Genomic DNA, 27485 nt, shown 5'->3' with positions numbered 1-27485 from the left:
GGTGTTGCAAAAGAAGGGCATTATTATTACCTCAGAATATTAATGAACTCTCTTGGTGAGGACCAATTCTAAATCAGAGCTGAGAGGAGCTACTCTCACCACATGTCTAGACATTCGATTGATCCGCTTGTGTTGATTGCTGTAAAATTAAAAATCCCCAAGTCCACTTGAAAGACTTCAACTCCGTTACATAAAATAAATGGTTGAGATTTGAAGTTAGAACGTGTGTGCATGTTGAGGCCCTGATTTAGCTCAGCAGTTCATAAATCAATATGGTAGAAAAACTGAAACAAATGTCAATCTTCCTTTCAGTTTTTAAAACCCATTTTGAGCCCAAAGCATTTTTATCTAGGGTTGTCTGATCGAGGATGTGAGCATTCACAGGGGTCAGAGCTAACAATGGCTTGGTGATATTGGCCTGCTTTTCCATTAATGTAATTATTTTTATTAAGTTATCACAACCTGTGAGTTATTGAGAATTGGGATATCTACATGATTGATTCACATTTTAGAAAATGTGCGTTGTTTCTCATTCCAGTATCTGAACCTCTGGAAAATCTCCCCCTGACAGATATCCACCGTAGTATATTGCTATGCCAGTATAAAACTAAAAGTAATACTAAAACCAACAAAAAATAAACATTTTCAAACTATAAAAATTAAAACTGAAACAAGCAAACTCACTGAAACTGACTGAGTCTGACCTGAAGTGTACACAGCCATCCATGGTCACACCTCTACACAATTTGAGATGAACTATTGGAATTGAGAACCGTGTGGCCTACGCCCATTAACTTCATGGGTAGATGGCTTCTGACCAAAGCAAGGTTGGGATTGTATATGGGTTCACTGGGATCAAGATCACGGTCACTGTTACTTACATTGCACTTTACTAGTTCACCATATCAGATGACATGCAGTGATCAACTTAAATCTTTATTTTTCTTGTGACAATGAACAGGGTTAATACAGTGCAATGAGCATATTTTGCCCTGCTAGGCGGTGCTCTTGTTTTTGGGCCATAGTTTATATGTGATGTGTGTATGGAATTGTGTATGTTGGAATGAATGTAAGACCATTTGTTTGCCTGTGTGTCTGTGTGCTGGAACATGTATTCTTATTTTTAATGTGTGATTTTCTTTGAGCTGTGAAGCACTTTGTAACTGTGTGTGTTAAAAGTGCTATACAAATAATGTTTTAAACTCAGAAAATGTACCATTTTAAGAAAAAAAAAATTGGTTCTCTTGAAGTTGATGGCAGCAGCTATAAACAGTCTATAAACATCTGGGAACAGAAGAGACTGGTGGCTGGTCTTTTGGGAGAGGAGTGCTGTCCCATTCTTTTCTGATATAGAGCTCAGTATTGTGATGTCACCAGTGCAGTGCATTATGGGACCGTTTTTCATGAAAGTCCGAGTTGATAATGGAATATACGGAGATAGATGCTGGTTTTAGGGTTGAAAGTTAAATTGTGGACCTTAAAAACTCATCACAATGGTGAGCTGCTGTGTAAAATGACTCAGCTGTAAACCACACTGGAAGCTCTTTATGGAATGGAGTAAGCCATTCAATAATATATGAAAATATGTTGTGTATGTTGTATTGTCATACTGGTAAGTTATAACTATAACATTTAACTGTTTACATGTCGGCAGGGTATTGCTGCGTTACACACCTCAGCTGTGGCAGTTAGCTGCAGCTACATGGACGCGTAGCTGGAATCAAAGACAGTCTTTGTGCGTTTGTAAAAAAAAAAAAAACAGCTTTTGAAAAGTGACAGTGTGACCTGACAGGGTGCTATCGTTACACGCCGGGCACCCATTTAACTGTTTCATGGTTTCAGGCTGCAGGGCGGCTGCAGCATAGCTAATGTAAACTAAGCCTTTATGGTTTTGTTGTAGGAAAACCAGCTTATGAAATGTGACAATATCATCCTGACTGAGTACCGAGAAGGCGTCATGGCTCCGTCTGACCGGTATTACCAGAGAACAAAGAGTCTACAAGCTTGTGTACCCCCTGCTGCACAGTGTTGTAATAAAATATGCCATAATTAATTAAAAACTGCTTCATATCTGAATGACTTTTAAGATTCAGGGTACAGTTTAGTGCAACTACAAGGTAGAACATGAGTATATTATTACTGTACAATATCAAATATCAAGTAAAACTTTATGCTTTGTAAGTGTGTATGAAGTGAAGTGCTATAAGATATTAAAAATATACATAATTGAAAAAGAGTGCAATATTAAGTAAAATAAAATACATACAAAGTTTCTTTGCAGGGCAAGAGATGCAAAAACATCTGCATGTATCACATAGCTGTGGCTCAGTGGCTGAGAGTGCTCGAGAGTCTGATTATAATTTTTAATAAGTATAATTCTCCTTTGATGTGTAAGGTGCACACCAGTTTTTGAGAAAATGTCGGGAACTTGAGCATCGCCAGCTCCTAAATATAAATGGCTATTCTTTGTGTTCGCATGAATCGAACCCAAACACTCTTTTGCCTCGTTTAGCTTCTCTGCGTTGTTTTTGTGCTGCTGATCTTCTTACATGTCATTTGGGTGTTTTTCTTTTTTTTCCCGCAGCATGCATTTTCCTCCTTGTTACCTGTTGCCGTCTATCTTTGTTTTGGTTTTGTGTGAACTATGATATAGCAGAAACCACCCAGAAGGCACTGTGATTCCCAAGCGCTACAGGATTCTAGCTGTCTAACAATCCTGGGTCGTTTTTGTCATATTTTTCATTTCATCGTCTGCCAAATGTTTTCAATTGGTGAAAGGTCTGGATTGCAGGCAGGTAGAGCTTTGACCTACATTTGTGGATAGTAAAAACAAGACAAACAGAATCATGCTTGTTTTTTAATATAGATTCTTTCAATCTTTAGATGATATTATGTACTGTGAATACATGAGAGATTCAAGATTTTAGAGGTTTATCTTGAGGACCATTAGTCTGAAATTGTTCCGCAATTTGTGCAGATTGACAACCTCTGTCCATCTTTATTTCCAAGAAACTGTATCTCTAAGATGCTCCTCTTATACCCAGCCATGTTAATAACCTGTTGCAATTAATCTAATTAATTGCAAAATGTCCCCCTAGCTGATTCTGTTTAGCGCCACTTTTACATTTTTTTTTTTTTATTTTGGCCCCATTTCAACTCTTTTGAGATGTGTTGCTGCCATTCAAAATGAGCTATTAATTTTTTATGAATAGAAAAATGTCTCAGTTTAAGCATTTGATATATTTTCTATGTTGAATTGAGAATACAATATAGGTTTATGAAACTTGCAAACTATTGCATTCTATTTTTATTTACATTTTACATAGCTACCCAGCTTTTTTGGAATTGGATTTCTACAACATCATCATCATCTTCTTAGTAGTAGTAGTAATAGTAGTAGTAGTAGTAGTAGTAGTACCCTATTTGGTCAGGAAATGTATAGGGTCAACAATGCCCATAATCAAAGAATAATAACTTTACTTATCAAAAAGACCTTAATGAGAAAAGAATCAAACTGGAAAGAACTAACCCTATCATAAGTTCTGAGGTTACATTGTAACAAACTGGCTCAGAGTAGGACACAAGAGATTTACTTGAACAAAAGATCATTTATTACACATAGCCTGACCAAGAGACAAACATCACCAATGGGTTGATGCAAGGTGGACTGGAAGAGAAGTTCATCTGGGCCCTCTGTTATAGCCTGGAAGATACAGGTGAGCTGCATTAGCTGACAGTCCTCCCATGCCAGCCAATGATCAGAAACAAACCAGCCCAGAACTTTGACAGTGGGAGGGTCATCACACCCCCATTCTTAGGTTCAACCTTGACCTTGGAAATTAACCTGAAATCAAGTCAGTAACAGAAGGCAACATTAAAACATCTCCAAATGGCTGTGACACAATCTGGCTCAACAAACAAGCTGACACCCACACCCCCTTACAAAATCCAATTCCTCTAACTAGCAACATCTTAAGGGATGGTGGGGAGTTAAAGTAGATGATTAACAGGTACAGCAATATGGCATGGGCAACAGTATAACTGGTATACCAAAGAGTGCAAGTATCTGCCCCACTAGCAAATATGTTCTAGCAAATAGTTAACCTCAGAACAACAAGTAAGAAGCAAAGAGTTGTTACCCACCTAAACAGTAGATCTGACTACAAGTGTCCAACACCACATGGTCTGCAGCTACAATCACACCGCACTGCTTTGCCAACTCCAACCACCAACAACCAAAACTGGAATTAAAGTACAAGCATCAACAACAGTAGCATACCAAAAGGTGCCTCCAAACAAAAAACATCCACGCTATAACCAAAATGAACTAGAAACCCATGAGAAAAATACACTGGTGTAGCACCAGCCACAGAGCTCATGCTCCCCAGTCCTAGATATAGATTACAGATACATATTATACATTAATCTCAACCATAGTCTTCAGACAGATATTTGTAGTGGGTATTTATGCACCAATTCCAGCAGCACCAAAAAGCATCCAGAAGCCGGCAACTTTCTGGAAACCAGGGAAGTGCTGCCAAGACCACATCTTCAACCACATTCTCTGCCAAACTAAAGACAAGCATGGTTGGTCTCCTGTTAAGATCAACCACTTTCCTACCAGATAGGATGCATGGCTCAAGATTTACACATCTACAGTCTCGCCTGAAAACGTTAAAAATTTTCGGCCGCTCTCCTCTGCCGTTCCAACAACAGGCTTCAGCCCGCAATGAATCATGGGATAGGTTGGACCACGAAGGACACATCCGACCTGTCCTTAAAATCTGGGGAAAACGAGGCTGCATTTGTGTGCCGTATTTCGAGGCATTTTGAATTGGGACAGCCTTTGTCGCCTCGCTGTTACTGCCTTTAATCTGCCTTAAAATGCAGTCTTTGAAGGGTGCAGCCCCTGAATTGGGACACACCTATGAACAAGCTACTCCGTGGCTTCTAACTTTCTCTCTGGGCGATACCTTTACCACTATACCGGCTAGCCAGAGTGGTTAATGCTGCTAATGTTCACAAACAGGTGTCCCACGTCAAACTAAATCCCTGAAAACACTTTGATCAGCAAAACATCAAAGCCTACAATTAAACTGATGGTGGCCTAAACATGCTTTGTTTTCATCTACAGCAGTACAATTAGCAACTTGGGGTTATGACTGAAGAAGTGAGCAGCAAGGGAAAGGGCCTATGCCATCTGATTCAAATTAGCCAATCAGATGATAACATTCCAATAAATCGGCTCATCAGCTGTCGTTGGCTTGCACTTATGTTACAAGAGAGGCTGCTGAGTTACCATGGTGATGGCATTCACCGTGTGTGGCTTTCAGCCAGCTAAAATGGGCTCTCTTCTCACACAATGAAACCCAAATTATAAATCCCATGGACCTGCTTTAAAAAACATCCCTAGAAGTTGTTCTGCTTCTTTGTGGATGTCTGGTGTTAAAATGTGGTCAGAGGAGTGAGATTAAAAAGGAAGCTGTATCAGCTTTTTGCCAAAAGTCCTTGATGGAAAAGATAATGGAGCTATATTAGGCAGTTACAAGGCACCCCTCTTACTCAGATACTTGCAATTCAAAAAGCATGCTTCTGTTGACTTTGAGGAAGATCTTGTTGGAAAGGAGACAAATTTTCCTATTATTTGAGGGTAAAATTATGACAGTAGAGTGAAAATATTAGGAACACCTGCAGGTTGAACAGAAATGTTCCATTAGAACTTTTGTGCTTCTCCAACTTTGACAGTGGGGCTCCTCTCATTAACTTGAATGGAGGAGGGAATTTAAGGATTTGTTTGTGACAATATTTTAAGCAATTCAAAAACTGGAAAAGTTACACTCGAAAAAATTAACAGCATTGGTGCCACAGCCAAGCCATTTGATTTGGTGTGAAAGTGGTGTCTCTGTGACAGATGGTTTGGGAGGAAATGGGGCCCGAGCAAGAAGAGGGAGCTGGTAAGAAAAGTCCTCATATTAAAATGAAGAGGATTTTTGTTTTGTTTAGTGTTTTGTGACAAATCATTGAATTTGAAAACTACAAAATTTGCAAAAACTGATGCGTGTGTCACAGGAGCCAGTCATCTGAATGTTTTTTCTATGAGAAATGGTGCGAGACTAGTTGGGTGCAAGTTTTGGAAGGGTATTAATAACTAGGAAAAAAGTTTCCTAGTGAAAATGCTGTGTGACTGCTAAGAGCGGAAAGATTTTGCCTTCAATGCTTTAAACTTAAGCAAAAAAAGAAAAAAGAGAAGCAAGAATGGGGACAAAAGGAAATCTGAATTGCATTTTCTAAAACTGCTGTTAGAATCGCAGTCGAGCACAATTGTGAGCTGAAGGGTATCAAAAACAAGAAGGTATTGAATTGGTCTTTAATGATTTTTGCCTCAAGAAAAGTTGAAAGAACTGAAAAATAGGTCTGTGTAGGTTCTCAATCATCCAGGTCATAGTATCTCTGGAGCCTGAAAAAAGGCGACTGGACTTTTTTGTTTCTTGAAGACGTTTCTCCTCTCATCCCAAAGGCTTCATCAGTTCTCAAACCAAAAAGGTGGAGAGACCCAGGTATTCAAACCCCAGTGTACGTAGTCTCCTGGAGGTAGTTGTGACCTATTATTGTATATGTGCATAATCACACGTGCCGAGGTGTGAAAGGAGGCGTGGGTCATTACAATCAGTGGTTTCAGGTGAAACCTTTGACCTTTAGATGCAGATGTATGGCTGAGTCTTGTCCTGTCGAGGTGACTTTTCTATGTTGTGCCATTCATTTGTGAAGAGGCTGTTTGGTTTCTCCAATGTAAAGGTCCAAGCACGCTTCACTGCACTGGACAGCATATACTATGTTGCTTATCTTGTGTTTGGGGGTTTGTCATTAGGATGGATCAGTTTTGGCCTAAGAGTGTGACTTAGTTTGAAGTACACTGGGATGTCATGTTTGGAGAAAATTCTTCTGAGTTTCTCTGGCAGGCCTGCTGTAGAGAAACTCAGTAGAATTTTCTCTAAGCATGAACAATAGTGGGTCACAACCACCTCCAGGAGACTACGCCCATTGGGGTTTAAATACCTGGGTCTCTCCACCTTTTGGTTTGAGAACTGATGAAGCCTTTGGGATAAGAGGTGAAACGTCTTCAAGAAACAAAATTGAAAAATAGGATTAACAGGAAAATAAAAGATTTTACCTGTAGTGCATAGAAATGCTTGAAAGTTCTGAACTTAATTTGCTGATCAGCTTAATTGCATGGCATTATAAAAAAAACATCTACCAACTGAATTATAAAAGCAGCAGAATTGGGAGCTGAAGATTGTATTGAATTAAACAATTCAAAACGTGTACCTAATATAAGGACCCAAGATGTACCAAGTGTGTGTACCTAATAACATGGCAACATGTGTATGAAATAAAAAGGTCTACTCTGTACCTAATAAAGTGGCCACAGTTGCACTTAAAGTGCTTCAGGTGTACCTAATAAAATATTCAGAAGGGTATTTATGATGGTGTAGAATTTCAGTCAGGTTTCAGAATTCATCACAGTACAGAAACAGCATTAGTGAAGGTTACCAATGATCTTCTTACAGCCTCTGACAGTGGACTCATCTTGGCCTGTTGGACCTCAGTGCACCTTTGATACTGTTGACCATAACATTTTATTACAGAGATTAGAGCTTGCTATAGGTATTAAAGGTACTGCACTGCACTGGTTTGAATCATATTTATCTCATAGACTCCAATTTGTTCATGTAAATGGGGAGTCTTCTTCACACACTAAGGTTAATTATGGAGTTCCACAGGGTTCTGTGCTAGGACCAATTCTATTTACATTATACATGCTTCCCTTAGACAGTATTATTAGAAAGCATTGCATCAATTTTCATTGTTATGCAGATGATACTCAGCTTTATCTATCAATGAAGCCAGATGACACACACCAATTAGTTAAACTGCAGGAATGTCTTAAAGACATTAAGGCCTGGATGACCTCTAATTTCCTGCTTCTAAATTCAGATCAAACTGAAATTCTTGTACTCGGCCCCACAAATCTTAGAAACATGGTGTCAAACCAGATACTTACTCTGGATGGCATTACTTTGGCCTCCAGTAACACTGTGAGAAATCTTGGAGTCATTTTTGACCAGGATATGTCCTTCAATGCACATATTAAACAAATATGTAGAACCGCTTTTTTGCATTTGCGCAATATTTCTAAAATTAGAAACATCCTTTCTCAGAGTGATGCTGAAAAGCTAATTCATGCATTTATTACTTCTAGGCTGGACTATTGTAATTCATTATTATCAGGCTGTCCTAAAAGCTCCCTGAAAAGCCTTCAGCTGATCCAAAATGCTGCAGCTAGAGTACTGACAGGGACTAGAAAGAGAGAGCAGATTTCTCCCATATTGGCTTCTCTTCATTGGCTCCCTGTTAAATCTAGAATAGAATTTAAAATCCTTCTCCTCACCTACAAGGTCTGGAATAATCAGGCCCCGTCTTATCTCAAAGACCTCATAGTCCCATATCACCCCAACAGAGCACTTCGCTCTCAGACTGCTGGCTTAGTTGTGGTTCCTAGGATACTTAAGAGTAGAATGGGAGACAGACACCCTCTCTATTTTTAAGATTAGGCTTAAAACTTTCCTTTATGATCAAGCTTATAGTTAGGGCTGGATCAGGTGACCCTGAATTATCCCTTAGTTATGTTGCGATATGCCTAGGCTTCTGGGGGGTTCCCATAATGCACTGTTTCTTTTTATTCACCTCTTTTTACTCTGTTTTTACGTCACTCTGCATTTAATCATTATTATTATCCTCTATCTCTCTTCCACCGCATGTCTTTTGTCCTGTCTCCCTCCCCCCTCAGCAGATGACCCCCCCTCCCTGAGCCTGGTTCTGCTGGAGGTTTCTTCCTGTTAAAGGGAGTTTTTCCTTTCCACTGTCACCAAGTGCTGCTCATAGGGGGTCGTTTTGACTGTTGGGCTTTCTCTGTATTATTGTAGGGCAGGGGTAGGGAACTCCAGGCCTTGAGAGCCGGTGTCCTGCAGGTTTTAGATGTGTCCCTGATCCAGCACAACTGAATCACATATAGAAGTCATTAGCAGGACTCTGGAGAACTTGACTGCAGACTGAGGAGGTAATTCAGTCATTTGAGTCAGGTGTGCTGGATCAGGGACACATCTAAAACCTGCAGGACACCGGCTCTCGAGGCCCGGAGTTCCCTACCCCTGTTGTAGGGTCTTTACCCACAATACAAAGGGCCTTGAGGTGACTGTTGTGGTTTGGCGCTATATAAATAAAATTGAATTGAATTGAATTGTATCTCATAACCTGGCAAGAAGTATAGCAATTAAAATGGCTTAACACGTGCCTAATAAAGTGGCTTTAGTAGGGCGCAGGTGTACCTAATAATTCAATCAGAGTGAAAACATGTTGATAATCTCCAGTCAAGAGTCCTGAAAAAGACTCCAATTGAATTCAACAATTAGAAGCAGCTCATTTGTGATTGGTGGATGTGTTTAGTTCTCTCCCTCAAGGAAGTGATACAAAGAAATGCACTGAACTCCCTGGTGAAGGACAGTAGAATAGGACCCTGCCAGGAAAAGTCATGCTCTCTGAAAAAAACATGTCCCACTGTAAGCACAATGAGAATTTACTGAAGCAGAATATATGTTTTCTGTGTTGATAACACTAAGAGTGACAGAGCAATCACAGTTTAAAACGTGCCTCCACTCCACAGGTGCTTGGTTTTATACACCTGTGGCCATGGAAATGATTGGAACACTTGAATTTAATGATCTGGATGCACGTGAATACTTTTGGCAATATAGTGTATATTGTTATCCTTGTCCACTTACGTGCCGCGCTTTACATTCAGGAGCATAAACAGTAATTCAGTTTGGTGTTTAACCCTCTATACCCCAATATTAAATGGTTCCAGAGTCCTGAGAATTGTGCGAGAAAGGGAAAACCTGATAAACATTCTAAATACATAAATGTAGCTTAAAAAAAACTTTTTTTTTAAATCATTCATTTCTCATTATCTCTTCCTCCTCCTCCTTCATCTGCCTCTTCCACCACTGCTCTCTCCTCCGTCATCTCCACCCCATCCTCTTCCTGTTCACCTGAAGCCTCATTTCCTGAACAAAATCAGGGCTCTGGCACACAGAAACATGCATAAACATGCTAGTTTATTCCCAGTATTGTTCCGATTACTGATTTTCAGCAGATTAGACATGACCCATGACAACGTGGACTCTTTACTCTCTGGACTGCTGACAACAAGCTGGTTATAAGCTTCCAGCTAATTTTGAGTGCCCTAAAAATCACACCTTTTCTCTGATAGACAGTTTGATTAACAGTTGATTCACTAAGTGTTAGAGTCTAACAACATTAGAGTTACGTCAAAGAAGGTTTCAGTAACAGTGGGAAAAACAGCAGCTCTTACCAATGCAAGTCTGGAAATCTACAACAACTCACCTTAGTATTGCTGTCAACAGACAGCACTGACTCATTGACCCGTATCAGACTCCTTTCACAAGGTTTTATAGCCGGCTCCAGAGTAAATAGTTGTGGATGCTCCTCACTCGGTATTATGAGGTAAACAAGGACGTGACAGCTTACACTCAATAGACGAACGCCGGCCAGAGAGTTAGAGGTGACTTCAGGGTAAAAATGTAAGATGTCGCAGAATATTATTAAAATATGTTAAAATATAGTTTGCATAAAAAGGTTTTTGTACACAGTGGTAGAAACGCAAGGCAGCTGGCCACGGCTATTATGGGGTACAGATGGTTCAGAAAGCTGCTGATCTCAGACCTGCACAGCTTCTGTTTTAAATCTGGATGCAGTCAGCTGCATGAAGAGTACATAATGTGTAGATTTTCTCTGATAGCATTAAATAAAACCTGATGAAGGTATAAAGGAGGTAAAAAGGTCTTGACGTGTGCTGAGCTAAAAATGTTAATCTGGAGTTCTTTCACCCTGTGTTTTGCTAATAGTGTGTGTTATTTACCATAAAGTAATCAAGAGGCATTCATACCAGAATAACCAGAGAGGATAATATATCTTTTACATAATGATGTGAGATTCATTCCTTTAGACAACAATGTATTTAAAAGTCCAGAGCCATTTGAGGATGGTGTGTAGTACTGCTAACATTGCACAAAGCAAAGGTTGCTATCGCACTCTTCATAAAGTGCTGGGTTTAATCCATCTTCTGAGGCAGACCTATGGTGGAAGTCTGAAGAAGGCTTCTCTCTCAGGGAGGTGCTGGTGAAGATTGAGTCCTGCTTGATCCCTGCAATGACCTTCAGTCCTCCTGATGTTTCTGACATGATGTCTGCCTCATTGGGTCAACAGAACATGTGGCAATTCAAGTCAATTTTATTTATATAGCACCAAATCACAACAGTTACCTCAAGGTGCTTTATATTGTAAGGTAAAGACCCTACAATAATTACAATAATTGGCACAGGGCACCTGTGATGAAAAACAGCGAGGACGTTTCTATAAATCACTGGACCCAAGAATCCAGACCGACCTTGGCCCTGATTGTCTCCCTCATTCGTTTTTACCCAGGGTGAATGTAGCCATTGATGATGATGTGGATTCTGGGTCCTCTTAAAGGAAAAGAACAAATTATATTCTATTAAACCTGCTGCTGGTGTGTTTCTTAAATCTAAAATTTTATTTATATGGTAAAATGGAGATATTTCTATCTCCATGTTACCATGGAGACTGTGGAGTACTCTGATACCATGCTTCTACTGACGAGGTGCTGGTGCTCGTGCTAGTGCCGGAACCAGTTCCAAGGAACTGGTGAACTGCTTGAGAACAAGCCTGTTTCCACTGCGCTCTGCGAGCTGATTCTTTACGTATGAGTGTGAGCGGGTCCTCGTCTGGAAATTGAAGTCAAAGGGCACAAAGGCGGCAGAGCACGCTTCCCTTTTGCAAACCTTATTTCTTGTGCTGCAAACACATTTTACGGTCCAAACCAAACTACTGCAGCATCTGTGTGCAACACAGAGGTAAACACAGACAGTGATTAGAGCAAGATGATAAGTACGCACTTTGTGTCTTTTGATCTGTGATATGAACTGATACAAAGCAGCAAGTTCAGCCTTAGAGCCCAACCTAATTCACAGCCGTGAAAATCACATCGATTTTCTCATGCAATACACACTGTGCAGTGAAACAGCGGTAGAAAACTTTACGTCGAGATGGCAGAGTCGCGCCCTTCTGCCGCTTTCGTCACGCGTTCTTGGTTCCACACTGGTGCTGGAACGGAACCCGTTTTTCGGCCGAGCACCGAGTGAGTTTGTGGTGGAAAAGGCGCTGAACGCTTCCAGCACTTGGCACTGGCACTGTGTGTGTCAGTGGAAAAGGGGCATCAGTGTGTAATCGATGTAAATCTGTTAAAATCTTCAGTTTTTTTTATATCACACTTTTTTCAAACTCCTGGGAGTACATAGAGACTCTGCACAGACATGAGGCCTTTTAGGATTTTTCTGGAATCACCAGTTATTCAGTTCTGTTTTTATAACTCATATAAATAGCAGGTGAAGCTGGCTGATTGTAATCAATTGGGTTAATAAACTTAATATGGTGATAATCTTGTTTAAAGTATATTTATTATTCATGTGGGCTAATAAGTCTAACATATAGAGTGGCCATGTTTTTTCTTGTTCACATCTCAGTGCACAAGATTCTTCACTTCAACTGGAGCCGCATTAATCACTCGTTTCAAATTTGAGAGTAGTTTAATCAAGCTCCTGCCCACTTCTCATCTGTAACGGTTATGTCACGTGTCATCTCTACAATTTGTCAAATTTCACTGACATTAAATGGTCTCTGGTTACCATGTTGCTTCAAGTCCATAGTTCATTATCAGACTGCACAGCATGGCAAACTGTGGAGTAGGTGCTTTGGAGACCTATGATTGGGAATTCCATTTCCAGGCTAAATAATGAGTTGTATGTGTCCCCTAAGGCCCTTATCCTCTGCAGACTGATGGGCTTTCTTATTGAGATTGCTGCAGTGAAGCTTGAGGTATGCATTACACAGCCTGATGTATTGGATAAATGGTTTTGCAGTTCACATGTATCTTCATTACGAAGCCCTTATTAAATCAATGGTTTAAATATAACGACAAGCTTGAGACGCAGTGTGTTAGTGCTAGAGTGATTCACCACTACTGAGCGAGTCGTTGAATAGGTATATGACTTTAAAATTTTTTGACACATGAAACATTAAGTAATGTACTCAGTAGTGAGGTGAGTAATAGGAAATAGGAAAACAAATACAACTGCTTTTTTTGGGTAATATAGATTTAGGTCCATATATATTTGTACACTGGCACAATTTGAGTTACTATCACTGCTTTCCACAATCATTTATACAATGGATGTTGCTTAATGTGCGTACTCTCGTGAATATTTTGAGGCTATTTGCATTCAGATTAGAGGAACAATTTAGGATTCATATCTCTGTAATATGTAGCCCCTGCTTTTTAAATTGTCCCACTTTTTAAATGGACAATTCACTTAAAAGCAAAGTGGTGTGAAATAATCCTTCTTCATGTCTTTGTAAATTAAGCAAGTAAAAATTTTGATACTTTCATTTGGAAGCTATTGCTGCAAACATACAACATGAGGTCAAGTGAGCACTCAATTTAAGTGCAAGAGCACACCCTGAGGCTACAAAAAGAATACAAATGTAACAGATATCAGGAGACTTAGAGTGGCCTTTTTGGTACATTTTGTAAGATAGAATGCATACGTGAGCTCTATGACAGAAAAGGGTAAGAATCTACATACAGGACAGCAGAACATCCAGCCAAGCAAATTCTTCAGTTGTACCATAATGAAAGGAAAAAAGAGCTATGGAGAAGGCTTGGAATGCCTCGTGATCCTGTACATGTACAGTGTGGGTGGCCGTAGCAGGAGGTAGAGCAGGTGTGGTTTGATTGCTGGCTGCTCCAGTCTGCATGTCAAAGTATCCTTGGGCAAGATACTGAACTCTGAGTTGCTTCTCATACATTCATCAGAGTTTGAATGTGTATGAGACAGATGTAGAAAAAAGTGCTTGTCTGACTGTGTATGTTGTATAGAGTGATCAAATAGAGTAGAAAAGTGCTGTATAGGAGCCATTTACCATTTAGCTTCTAAAAACCATAGGTCCATAGGTGTTTTTGGGTTTTTTTTTTTCATGTCTGGCAGTTTTTGCAAACAGAATCATGATCCAAATGCATTATTGTACCAAACATATTTGCTTTTAGAAGAGCTCTATAAGTTCTCTATAGGCTAGTCTTTTTAATGTTTGTCATTTCTTTTGTTTATTCATTCATTTTGATTATTGTCCACAAAATATGACTGCCAGGTCATATATTCAAGAAGAGAGAGAGAAAAAAAGGAGGGAAGAAAACAGAAGAAATAAGGGGATAGACCTAGGTATACATACTTACACATATTCACACACACACATATATTAGGGCTGCAATGATTCATCGACTAATCGATGATGTCGACTACAAAAATTAGTTGACGTGGAATTTTAACGTCAACACATATTTTAAAACCCATCCGTCCATTTTCTTCTGCTTATCATGTGATTTTTGTAACTGCAATACACTACAGGAAGATATGGGGGCAGTACTTCCTCCATTGTCTGTCAATTACACCAATACCAACGAAGAAGAATGTAACATGAGCAACATAATGATGGTGGAACAGAGAGGAGGGCTGATTAAAATGAAAGAAAATGGAGACAGACTGTCAGAGGTGTGGGAGTGTTTGACAGGAACTAAATAAAGCTGAATGCAGACGGTGCAGAGCAGAGCTTTCCTTCCACAGCAGCATCACTGCAATGCTGAGAGTTTAAAACACCGGTGTTGTGCCAAAAAGTAATCATTTCCCAAAAAGTGATTTCCGTATTTGCCAAAAACCATGATTGCCTGTGTTTAAACAGCTGTAAATGACTTGTTGACCTATAATCTGTCAAACATATGTCACACGTCTCTCTCATGAAATGATATCAGTCATTTTGAGTGATAAACATAATTTCTGTCATAAGGTAGAAGCTGCAATCAGTGTTTGGCAAAGTGACTTTCATATATTTGTTTTTTAATGTCATTGACATTAAAAATGTCTTTTTAAACATAAATGTGGCTCAGAAGGCTGCAGAAATCAACAACAACAACAAATATAACATCACTGATCTATAAAGATATTTGAAGTGGCCAAAAAGCTGCAGCATTGCATTGCAGCTCACTGTACAGCTCTCCTCTGGGTGCAAACTTGAGGAGGAGGTACACACGAGAAGCATCATGGAAGTAGCCATTAAGGCACAGGATGTTAGGGTTCCTAAGGTGAGATTGGATCTCCACTTCTCTCCTCAACTGGTGCTCTACCCTGACCTTCTCCAGCTGCTTTTTTTGACGATCACCTTCAGAGCTAAGATGAACTTGGTCTGTTGCTCTCTGACCAGGCAGACAGTCCCAAATGTTCCCTTGCCTAAAGGGCGACCAATATCAAAGTTTTCCAGGCTCCATTGCGTCTTTGATGCAGAGGTTTGTCCCGTGGTTTCTCTGGCTTTTCTGAAGGGGGTTTGGTCAACTCTGACTTCACCTTGGGCACTTCTGTCTTCATCTTGTTTTGCTGGAAGCTGGGTTTGAGCTGTGGTGATGAATTCACATTCTGAGTAGCAGGGTTCACGTTCTGATCAGCAGGGTCTGCAGACTTGACAGTAATGGGGAGGTTTGACACTGGTTTCTGGTGGCTCACCGAACATGCTGAGGTCCATTCAATACACCTGCTGCAATACAGGTATCTGCTTGGTCCCATCACTGCTTGACTTAATTTCAGGCCTTTGAAGTTTCATACCTATTGACATCTTTTGCATGGTAATCTCACCATAATCATAATAAGAGTCTGTAATCTCAATATATTATTGCACAATGGCTAGGCCAACACTGACTGATAATTTATCCAGAATCTAAACGGGCTGAAAGCAGCTAAGGGAGGGTAAAGCTATCCCAACGAGTTAGTAGCTACGTTGGACAGTGGACCACAGCTGGCGTTTTGGCTAGCTACAAACATAAGGACTTTCTGCTGAGACGAGTCATTTTTGACAATGCTACCTTAGTTTTACTTCGTTTTTGTCTAAAAAAACTATGAATAAATGTTTAAAAAACAGTGGACAGAGATATGCAAATTCAGATACAAATTCAGCAAGCCCTTTGAACACTGCCTATTTGATGCCTATTTGGTGTTCGCTGTTGATATGAAAGAATACTGATGCAATGGGAGGACATTTGAAGTGTATAGAAATATTCTTTTTTGCTTGACTGGATGGTCCTTCCCAGTACAGATGGAGAATGACCCAAAACGTATTGCTAGTCCCCCAGAGATTTTTAAAAAGAAAGAAGTGGAGTATTTGGCAATAGCCAGATCAGTAACCTGTTGTCAGCTCAATAGATGATGCATTTTACTTGCTGAAGATGAAACTAATGGCTAAATGTCTGATGAAGCATCGCAGAAGAAGGAACGTCATTGTTTGGTGATGTCCAAAGATTACAGTCTTCTGAGGTGGAGGGCTGTGCGGTTCTGATTCTGGTCTCTTGTGCTCCTCTCCCCAAAGCGCTGTACTCGATCCTTGACTGTTCTCATCCAAACAGTCCAGTTTGACACAAGTGTTTCAAGTTCTCCGGGAGGGATGCTGCATGCGGTCAAGTGGTCCTTCCACTCTTCTTTGAGTGCTCACAGGGGTGCTTGCCTCGAGAGAGTTTGCTGCAGAGGACCAGATGAGAAAGGCAAAAAGAGTGCATGTGGATGATGGGTCCAGTCCATTGAAGGACATAACGGAGGAGGAAGGACTCGATGCTTGAAGATCCCACAGTAGTAAGGATATTGGTATGTTGGATGTGGTCCTCCCAGGCCAAGGATGCAGTGAAGGCATCAGATGTCAAAGGTTTCCAACATCTTGACTTGCCTCCTGTACAAGGTCCAGGGCTCACATCTATACGGGAGGGTAAAGATGCAGACAGCGTGGTAAACTGAGACTTACGTCTTGATTCACAAGTGATGTTTTATGAAGACACGTTTGCGGAGACCCCAAAAGCAGATGTGGTTTGTGATCTCTCTGTCTAGGGAGGCACGTTCAAGATGATGCTCCTCAAATAAGTCTGTATGCTTCAGGGCTTGAGTGCCAATGGTGAATGTTGCTGGACTTGTTGCTCCATTTATCCATTCATTCATTCATTCATTCATTCATTCATTCATTCATTCATTCATTCATCCATCCATCCATTCATTCATTCAGTCATTCATCCATCCATCCATTCACTTACACTTATCCTGTTCAGGGTCGCGGGGGGGCTGGAGCCTATCCCAGCTGACATAGGGCGAGAGGCAAGGTACACCCACAATGATAATGTGGGTGAACCCAGCTTGTCGCAGGGCTAACAAAGAGAGACAGACAACCATTCACACTCACATTCACACCTACGGGCAATTTAGAGTAGCCAATTAACCTAACCCCATTAAGTGCATGTCTTTGGACAGTGGGAGGAAACCCACGCAGACATGAGGAGACAATGCAAACTCCACAGAGAGAGAGAGAGAGAGACCCGGGTAAAGGTGGAATCAAACCCAGGCCTTTCTTGACTCACCATGCATAATTTAATTTCAACCCTTGGAATTATAGATAAAAGGTTGCATTTTTTTTTCTCAACTGAAATGATAAAATTCAGTAACTAATTTTTTGGATATAATTGTATAAGTAATTGATTACATATTGCATTTTTTAATTGACTTGCCCAAAACTAAGTGTCAGTGGGATGGTTCACTGTAACCAGCAATTTAGATATCTTAACATAATTTTATTTATTTATGTTTTTAGTTATGAACAGTTTGCATATTTTCAAGCAAATCTGACCAAATAGAGTTGGGATCATGTTTGTAGTGTGCTCGTCCTAGTGTACCTGTGTGAAGGCAAAAAGCAATACCATCGCTGGGGCATTTGGGGAAGGAAGTCAGTACACTTCTTAAAGCAGTATTGTTCAACATTGTCCAGAATGCATACTGTGTGACCAAAACACCCCCCCCCCCCAAAAAAAAACAAAAAAAAACCCAAAATTCAGCAGCAGTACAACCAGTGTGAGAGACACACAGATCAGGTGAAACAAAAAGAGAGAAAATGAACTAATGTCTAGAAAAATGCAGAATTTTATTGGGCTTTAATTTAAAAGCAGCCCAGCACATTAAGCTATTGGTGATCACTTTGACCTGTTGACCCCCAAAATCATAGTTCACAGGCACAGCCCTATGACCAAACAAACAGTACAAACTAGAGCTGCAACGTTTCCTCGAGTAACTCAAATAATTTGGTTCTAAAAAGTCCTCGACACAAATTGTTGCTTCAATGATTTGTTTAAATTCTGCAGCACTCAAGTGTCTCCATATAAGCGCGAGTGTTTCACCCACATTAGCAGCATTAAAGTTCTCCGTCGCTGCACCAGATTTCCATCATTTGAAAAAACGCTAACACGTTTTTTTTCCACGTTTCCACTGCTCTCCACACACGTGTGTGTATGTTGTTCTCTGGGCTGATCATTTCAGCTGTTAGAACAGATCGCTATGACCACAGTTAGCACTAGCAACCCCTCCCGGTCACCTTTTCAGTACGAAGGGGGTCTGTCAAAATATTTTTATGCTTTAATCCCTGATTAGCAACTAAAAATAGACCTGCAATAGAATTGTATTTAAGAGGATGCTTGTGAATACAAAGCATTACAACATTACGCTCGTGCAGCCCCCAGTTTATCAGCAAAAACATTGATAACACAGCAGCAGTTGTTTTACATGCAGTCTGTCTGCAAGAGCACAGAGGTGGAGCCGTTACAGAGACGGTGAGCTCAGGTGGAGCGAAAGGAGACGTTTTTCTAGTGTCCAGAGCAGCAGCGCTTTTTCCTGTAACCACCATTAAAACCTTTACTGAGAAACAGCTGGAGGTCCTTCATCAAACACCTGATCAGGAAGTGAAGAAAAGAAAACTTTGTAGCTGCTCCATCCACCCTGTTTGTTTCACACAGAGAAACATCTGCAGTAAAGCTACGGAAGTTAAAATATGCAGACAAACTGTTAATAAGACACCAGTATTTTTAATTTGATTAATCGATGGAATAATCAGCAGAATACTTGATTACTAAAATAATTGATAGTTGCAGCAGCCCTAGTACAAACTGTATTTACTGAAAACACCCTTTAATCATTCACTTTGTTGCCTAAATGAGAGTGGAGACCTTCAGTAACTGCAGTGCTTGTCAGCTCTGCACAGCCTAATGCTCGTCTGATATGTGATATACTTGCATTGTATGCAAAGTGGAGGTACATTATTCATAAATAAAGACTTTTTGTGTTTATTTACTTAACTCCAGCTCACACTAGATTTGCTAGTGTATATTCAGTTTTCATTAAGCTACATAAGAAAAAGAGATGTCAAATTATTGTTATGACTTTACCTCTTCCCTGATCCAGTTCATGCTCTTCTTGACTGTTGGAGAACAGAGAGCAAGCAGAAGAAGGTACAATCCAATTATCCTCACTTCCCAACACAATGAATGGACATCAAAAACATGAAAAAGCTGTCAGTGGCTCCAGTACGGAGCATACAGTCAGCACTGCATTTTGAGAGGGGGCCGGTTGTAATTGGAGTAGGTATAGTGTAGGATGAAGATCAGACAGGGGGTGACACTGGACACTGTGTCAAAATGGCTGGAATCATGTTGTACAGTTTGTTGACAGTAAAAAAAAACATCCTGCTGTAATTCTTTATTATTAGTGATTTTAGCTTATCTGCTTATTTCATTTTGTTAGTCTCTCATGTTTAGCAGATGCTTATACGTGTTTTGACAATTCATCGATTCAGCCTTCTCCAAATAACGGTGACTTGGCCTGAATTATTCGTTGAAGCTGTATTCACCCAAGATGTTGCAACTGCTTGGAATTAATTTGGATTAACATGACACACACAGAATGCTAATGTTATCTCCATATTGGTGTTGATGGCCAGCCAATTTAATTGCTGTGAAAAAACCTATAAAAAAATGTAATCCATAATTTCATATTTATCATAATAGCCTCTGGCAGAGAGAGGGGAAGAAAACGGAAACACATTTTTTCCTGCCCTTTGCCCTCGTTAGAACCCTCTTGGCTTCTCTGGCATCTCCTGATTATGAACAGAGCCTACCTTGGCGGGCAACTTCATTAAAATCTATTTAAATCAACTTCAACAGTAAAGTGCTCCTTCTCACAGCTTGTGTGAGCAGAAGTCTCTGGGAACATCATTAGAGAATGGAAGTGTGTGTGTGTGTTTGTGTATGTGTGAATGTGTGGTACTTCCTCTAAGTTTGAATAACAAGCTCCTTCACAAGTGTCGGCACCCCCAACCAATTGCGTACATGTTACTGTAATGTGCCTGACAGGGTGAATAACTGCTTTGCCTCTTCCTTGATCCAGTTGTTTTTTTCCTTGAGTTCAGCAGGCGTGTTCTCACTACAAAGTAGCCCTGGGTGCCCTGAAGGTACATCTGCCGTCTGGGTCCCAGTAAATACGTCACCCACGGGGAAAGGCCTTCAAATAACACTACAGAACCTTGACTGTTAAACCTCCCATTAACAGGGAAGCAATCCTCTGAACTTTGCTCAGCCTTCTCACTTTCTCTAAACGTGTATGCCTTTGCTGAAAATGATGCTTCAGATGCGATCTAACCTCATATGAACTTCTTCTCAGGCAGTAATTCACTAATGCAAAGAAGCAGTGCATTCTGAGGCAATAATGTACGCAAACTCAAAGTCCAGTGCAGTTTGACTTGAGGCTAAATGCTTGCTGGGGAGTCAACTTTGAAATGAATGTGTCAAAGGTCTGTGATGCACAAAAAATATGCCACACATATTAAAATAGTTCCTGCTGACATGTCCTGTGTTTTTCTTAAGGATGTTGTTGTGACTCAGTAATGATATGCCACGCATGGTTAGCTTACTTGCGTTGCCCTTAAAGTGAGTGACAGTGATTCAGTGAATTAAATTGGCTAACCTAGCATATTCTAAAATTATATGTGGCATTTGATTTAAGGCTGCGTGGCAGAATCATACAAAACAAATACAACAGGAAAGCGAAAATTAAATACAGATACAGATTTTATTTTGTAATGCATGATTTAATGTTCGCTGTTATATATTATATATGAGTGTTATAGAACATGTTAGCTGGGGCCATTAATTGGTAGACTTGACAGCTTGCATTTTAGCTTAGATATTATTTTACCAGCATTAATGTTTTAAGGGGGATAAGGTTTGCCAGCAAGCTGTCGCTCTGCTGCACCAATCTGTGATGGTTGATTTGTCAGGTTAGCAGATGAAGTCATTTGAAAATAGCCAGGTAAATCGACCAGAGGACGAGTTAATAAGGTTGACTAACTCGTCCTCTAGTAAATTACCAGAGGACGAGTTAGTCAACCTTATTAACTCAAGATAGTATTTGCTATTGAAAACAGATAGAATTTGATCTATGTTCATATACAAGCAAGTATTGGCATACATTAGCCCAAAGACAGAGAGGTTCTTTTATTCTTTTTATTTAGCCAGGAAGTGAAAGTCTTTTGAGTGCTCAGAGATGAGATGGACGAATTGCCCACTGTGTGTGTGTGTGTGTGTGTGTGTGTGTGGCACTGAAACAGTGCGAGTGAAATTACTGTAATAACCACATGCTGGCCGAGAAGCGCAATTTCTCAACTTTCAGAAAAGATTATTAATTTCTCCGATAGCGCAAACCGTTGTGTAATTAAGGTAATACAAACTGCACTTGTACAAATATGCTAGCATGATACTCTTGTTGTTAAAGGGTCAAACTGAGCAATGATAGTGGCCCATTGTGCTAAAAGGGTTAATTACTTGAAAAGTAGCAGCTAGCTTGCTAACCTTACTAATGACATATTTTGGTGTTTTTGTTGTTCTAATCAGGAATATTTGTTGGAATATGTGTTTGCGGTTTGTTTGTGGTTAATCAATTTTATTCCTAAGCTCTTGCTATGGTTCTGTTCACTGCTGATGCTGGGAGTGAAAGAGGCACTCAGGCAAACACAGTGAGCATAAGTGTGACATTCTGTGGATTTTTGTAAAAAAAATGCTTTTTGTGTCCTTCACATAGAAGTCTCTTCTAAAAGCAAAAACAGGACAACCGAGAGAATTGGGGAATTTGTAATTTCTTTAGGTAACTTTACTGATCAGAAATTGACAACAGTAAGGATCTAGTATGTGAAAAGCCTGCTTGGAGCACATTTAAACTAATGTGTTCTTTGTTTTTTCTTTTCCTCCAGGGCTCTGCTGGTCCATTTGGAGAATGGCTATTTTGGCAAAGGCCTTGACCAGTTCTGTTCACACATACACCATTACTACACATATGTGGACAACATCTATAATGCCAATAAAGTGCTTGAGGTATGAACATTATATTTTCACTTGGCTATCCTACCTCTGTGTCAGTATATTTATTTTTTTTTGCTGACCGTCAGTTTCACCACCGTCACTGATGCCAGTATTTGCCTGTTTAATCATTTCTTGTTATACTGGATAGCAAAGCAGAACCATTTCGGGGTTCTGTAGCTTGGGGTGGCTGTCGCTCAGGTCACAGGTCGCAGGTCACCTACCAATCAGAAGGTTGACGGTTCAATTCCTGGCTGCTCTGGGCTGCGTGCCAAAGTATCCTCGGGCAAGATACTGAACCCCAAGTTGTTCTCTGACACAGGCGTTGGAGTATGAATGTGTGTGAATGTTAGACAGTAAAAATAAGCACTTAGCTTGGATTCATATGGAAATGCTTGTATGAGTGGGTATGAATGGGTAAATGCAAACATGTTGTATAAGCGCTTTGAGTGCTCAATTAAAGTAGAAAAGCGCTATAAAAGAACTAGTCCATTTACCATTTTACAGATCAAATTTATTATGTAGTTTTACTGTGAACGCCAAAATAATGTACTATTTTTTTTGCAGTATTTAATAATACTTTATAATATCCAGGAACAATGATCATTGTCTTGTTACAGTAAGATTATGAGGTTTGATACCAGTGTGTCTTTATGACTTCAAGCAAAACCAGTCAGTGCTTCAATTCAATTCAATTTTATTTATATAGCGCCAAATCACAACAAACTGTCGCCTCAAGGCGCTTTGTATTGTGGGTAAAGACCCTACAATAATACAGAGAAAACCCAACAGTCAAAACGACCCCCTATCAGCAGCACTTGGCGACAGTGGAAAGGAAAAACTCCCTTTAACAGGAAGAAACCTCCAGCAGAACCAGGCTCAGGGAGGGGCAGTCATCTGCTGCGACCGGTTGGGCTGAGGGGAGAGAAAGATGTGCTTACTGACTGTTTCTGGCTACAGCAGGAGGCACTACAAAAAGGTGATGGGGAAACAATACACTATTTTCCCAAGCTGTAATTCCACTTTCCCCTAAGTTTGCTAATCAGTGAGGTTTACACATGTTGGTGGATCAAAAAAGAAGCAAGTGTCTTCTTCTTTTGGCTGCTTCCTTTAGGAGTCACCACAGCTGATCATCTGCCTCCATCTCACCCTACCCCTAACATCCTCCACTGTCACACCAACCCTCTGCATGTCCTCCTCCATCCATGAATCTTCACTGTGGTCTTTTTCTTTTCCTCCTCCTGTCAGCTCCATCTTCAACATCCTTTGTCCTATAAATCCACTATCCTTCCTCTGCTCATGTCCATACATCTCAGTCTTGCCTCCCTAACTTTATGTCCAAACTGCTCAACTTGAGCTGTTCCTCTGATATACTCATTTCTTATCTTGTGCATCGTGCTCACTCTCAAAAAAAATCTTAGCATCTTCAATTCTGCAGCCTCCAGCTGAGCCACCTGTCCTTTTCTTAGTGTTACTGTCTCTAAACCACATTTATTAGTGGGCCACTACCGTTGTGAACCTTCCCATTTATTCCTGCTGGTATCCTTCTGTCATAAATCACTACTGACACTAATCATCGTGCCATGATGTGTTGCTTTTTGAGGTCTTTCAGCCTGCTTCACTTTGTCAGACAGGGACTATTTAAGTGATTTCTTAATTCAACAGGTCTAGCTGTGATCAGGTCCGTGTGGCTACTGAAATTGAACTGTGCTTTCCAAGAATGTGGTTAATCATAGGTAATTTATGATTTAAGAAGGGCACAGTTACTCTTTCACACAGGGTCGGGTAGGCTTTGTTAGCGCCCCCCCCCCCCCCCCCCCCCCCCCCTCCCCCATAAGAAATAAAATCATCATAAAAAAAAGAAAGGAACTAGGTATTAGCCAAAGATACTTGGGTTATCTTTGGCTAATACTGAAATTTGTTTGTTGATCTGAAATGTGACAAATATACACACAAAAAAAAGGAAATCAGGAAGAAGGCAAATAGTTTCTCACAGAACTGTACCTCCACCTCTCCAGGCTCTCTCCCACCTGCATCCTGCTCACTGCAGATCATAGTGTTGTCTGTGAACATCATAGTCCTCGGAGAGTCCTGCCTGACCTCATCTGTCAGTTTGTCCATCACCATTGCAAACAAGAAGATGATCATAGCAGATCCCTGATGTAAACCCACCTCCACCTTGAACCCATATGTCACTCCTTCCGCACACCTCACCACTGTCTTGTTGTCCCTGTGCATTTCCCACACCACACTCATATAATTCTCTGCCACTCCTGACTTCCTCATGCACTACCTCAGTTCCTGTCTTGGCACCCTATCATATGCTTTCTTTGAATTCATAAATACACCATGCAGCTCCTTCTTACCTTCTCTGTAATTCTCCTTCATCACTCTCAAAGCAAACATTGCATCTGTAGTGCTCTTTCTCAGCATGAAGCCATACTCGCTGATTGTCACCTTTCTTCTTAACCTATCTTCAACAACTATTTCCCATATGTTCATGTTATGGCTAATCAACTCTATCCTTCTGTAGTTACTGCAGCTCTGCACTTCAAACTTGTTCTTGAAAGCTGGTACCAGTACACTTTTTCTCCATTCCTCAGTTATGCTCTTCAAGATTATGTTAAACAATCTGGTTAAAAGGCCACTGCCCTCTCTTGTAGACATCTCCATTTACATTACAGGTATGTATGACTGGACCAGGTGCCTTTCCACTCTTCATTCTCATCATAGCTGCCTTCACTTCCTCTTTACTAATCTTTTCCTGATTCATTAACTTGCCGCCTGTCCTCATTGTCATATTATTCATTCATCAGCATCTCAAAATACTCCTTCCACCCTTTCAGCATACTGTCTACGCTCATTAATACATTTCCATTTCCATCTTCAATTACCCTAACCTGCTGCACATGCTTTCCAGCTCGATCTCTCTGTCTAGCCAAGCGATACAAGTCCTTTTCTCCTTCTCTGGTGTTAAACCTCACATACAACTCAGTATAAGCCGTTTCCTTTGCCACTTCTCTCTTTCCTGTATGCCTAGTCTCCCAGTACTCCTTTCTACTTTCTCATCTCCCTGACTAGAATTGGTACACCTGAGATCAAATTGGATTTTGTTGTTTTGTTGGCTTTTTTTTTTTTGCATGTTGATCCTTCATCCTCAGAGTGGACTGGGTAACTCAAGTGATAGTAGAGCAATCTTGTTTCTAGCTTTGCACTGAAACTAAAAAGGTAATATTGTCTTAAGACTAAGCATGTGTACAGAACATTGACTAATTGCAGTGATTATTGATCAAGCCCTGCAACTTTGTATTCATTTTATAGTAGCTTGACATCCCTTATAACTGACTAAACGGGGACAGTGACAGGTGTATTTGTTTAATCAAGTGACACATGATAAGTCTTCTAAATATTAGAAATCTTAGTGCCTTAATGAATGTAACCTATGACTTATGTTGTTTTATCAGTTTAAATATCAAACGTTATATCTGAAAATGTTCTAATGAGGAATTCTGAAAATACGGAAACAATTGGTTTGCGTATTTCATAGGCAGCCATGATATAGATATCTAAAGCAAGGACTGGGTGATAATTTGGTATTATTCAACATTATTGTTAAGTGACTTTCAAACTATGGAATGACTTCATGATTCTGAGGTGATGAATATGGATGATGATAAAGGAGAGAAATGTGAAAGCACAAATTCTTATAGATTTTGGGGAAAAATATGGAAGTGTTGTTGTGAGGCAGATGGTGATCTGTCAGATGGCTTTGGAGATAAAAAGGAGGAAGAACGATGGAGAGAAAGACAGAGCCAGGAATCAAATGGTGGAGGAGAATGAAAGCAGTTGGGTAGACTTCAGGCAAAATAGCTTTTTTTAAAAATCAGAGCATAGCATCAAGTCAGTTAAACTTCTGGGATGTTAGTCTTGTCAGTAAAGTAGCAGAGGGGGTTGTTAATCAGCTTTAGCTGCTTTGATGGACCGGTGAATATATAGCTCTTTTCTACTCAAGCATTTAAAGCACTTTGTACAGCATGCCTCATTCACCCATTCATACAAGCACTTCTAGCTAATAATCACACACATTCACACTCAAATGAACATGTTGGAGACCAACTTGTGGTTCAGTATCTTGCCCAAGAATACTTTGGCATGCAGACTGGAGCAGCCAGGAATCAAACCGCCAACCTTCCAGTTAATAGATGACCTGCTCTACCTTCTGAGTTACACCTCCAGGATGGCACATCAATATGTGCCATTGCCAGAAGGTTTGCTGTGTCTCCCAGCACTGTCTCAGAGCATGGAGGAGATTCCAGGAGACAGGCAGTTACTCTAGGAGAGCTGGACAGGGTCTTAGAAGGTCCTTAACCCATCAGCAGGTCCGGTATCTGCTCCTTTGTGCAAGGAGGGACAGGATGAGCACTGCCAGAGCCATAAAAATGACATCCAGCAGGTCTCTGACCAAACAATCTGAAGCAGACTTCATGAGGGTGGTCTGAGGGCCCACCGTCTTCTAGGAGGCTCTGCACTCACTGCCCGGCACTGTGGAGTCCGAGTTGCATTTGCCATAGAAGACCAGAATTGGCAGATCCACCACTGGTGTCCTGTGCTTTTCACAGATGAGAGCAGGTTCACCCTGAGCACCTGTGACAGATGTGAAAGGGTCTGGAGAAACCATGGAGAACTTTATGCTGTCTGTAACATTATTCAGACTGATTGGTTTGGTGGTGGGTCAGTGATAGGGAGGCATATCCATGATGGGATGCACAGACCTCTACAGGCTAGGCAACGGTACTCTATTCTGGTGCAGTGGGCCCTATCCTCCTGGTGCATGTCTTCATATGGCAAGTTCCTGGAGGACGAAGGAATTGATACCACTGACTTGCCCCCCCTACTTACTTGACTATAAATCCAATAGAACACCTCTGGGACATTATGTTTCTGTCCATCCAGTGCAGCAAGGTTGCACCTCAGACTGTCCAGGAACGCAGTGATCCCCTGGTCCAGGTCTGGGAGGAGATCC

General features: G+C 40.6%; 1 protein-coding gene across 1 annotated transcript in view; it reads left to right on the top strand.

The window, feature by feature from the left end:
• arhgef39 (Rho guanine nucleotide exchange factor (GEF) 39) overlaps positions 1-27485 on the top strand; it is an 83340-nt gene that overhangs the window by 2449 nt on the left and 53406 nt on the right. The window contains 1 exon segment of the mRNA XM_030725310.1: positions 22357-22477. Within this exon segment, the coding sequence (XP_030581170.1) occupies positions 22357-22477 (121 nt within the window).

Source organism: Archocentrus centrarchus, unplaced genomic scaffold (genome assembly GCF_007364275.1).
Source record: "Archocentrus centrarchus isolate MPI-CPG fArcCen1 unplaced genomic scaffold, fArcCen1 scaffold_52_ctg1, whole genome shotgun sequence".
Lineage (NCBI taxonomy): Eukaryota > Metazoa > Chordata > Actinopteri > Cichliformes > Cichlidae > Archocentrus > Archocentrus centrarchus.
Note: the sequence above shows the minus strand (reverse complement) of the source record. Positions and strands in the feature narration are given on the sequence as shown.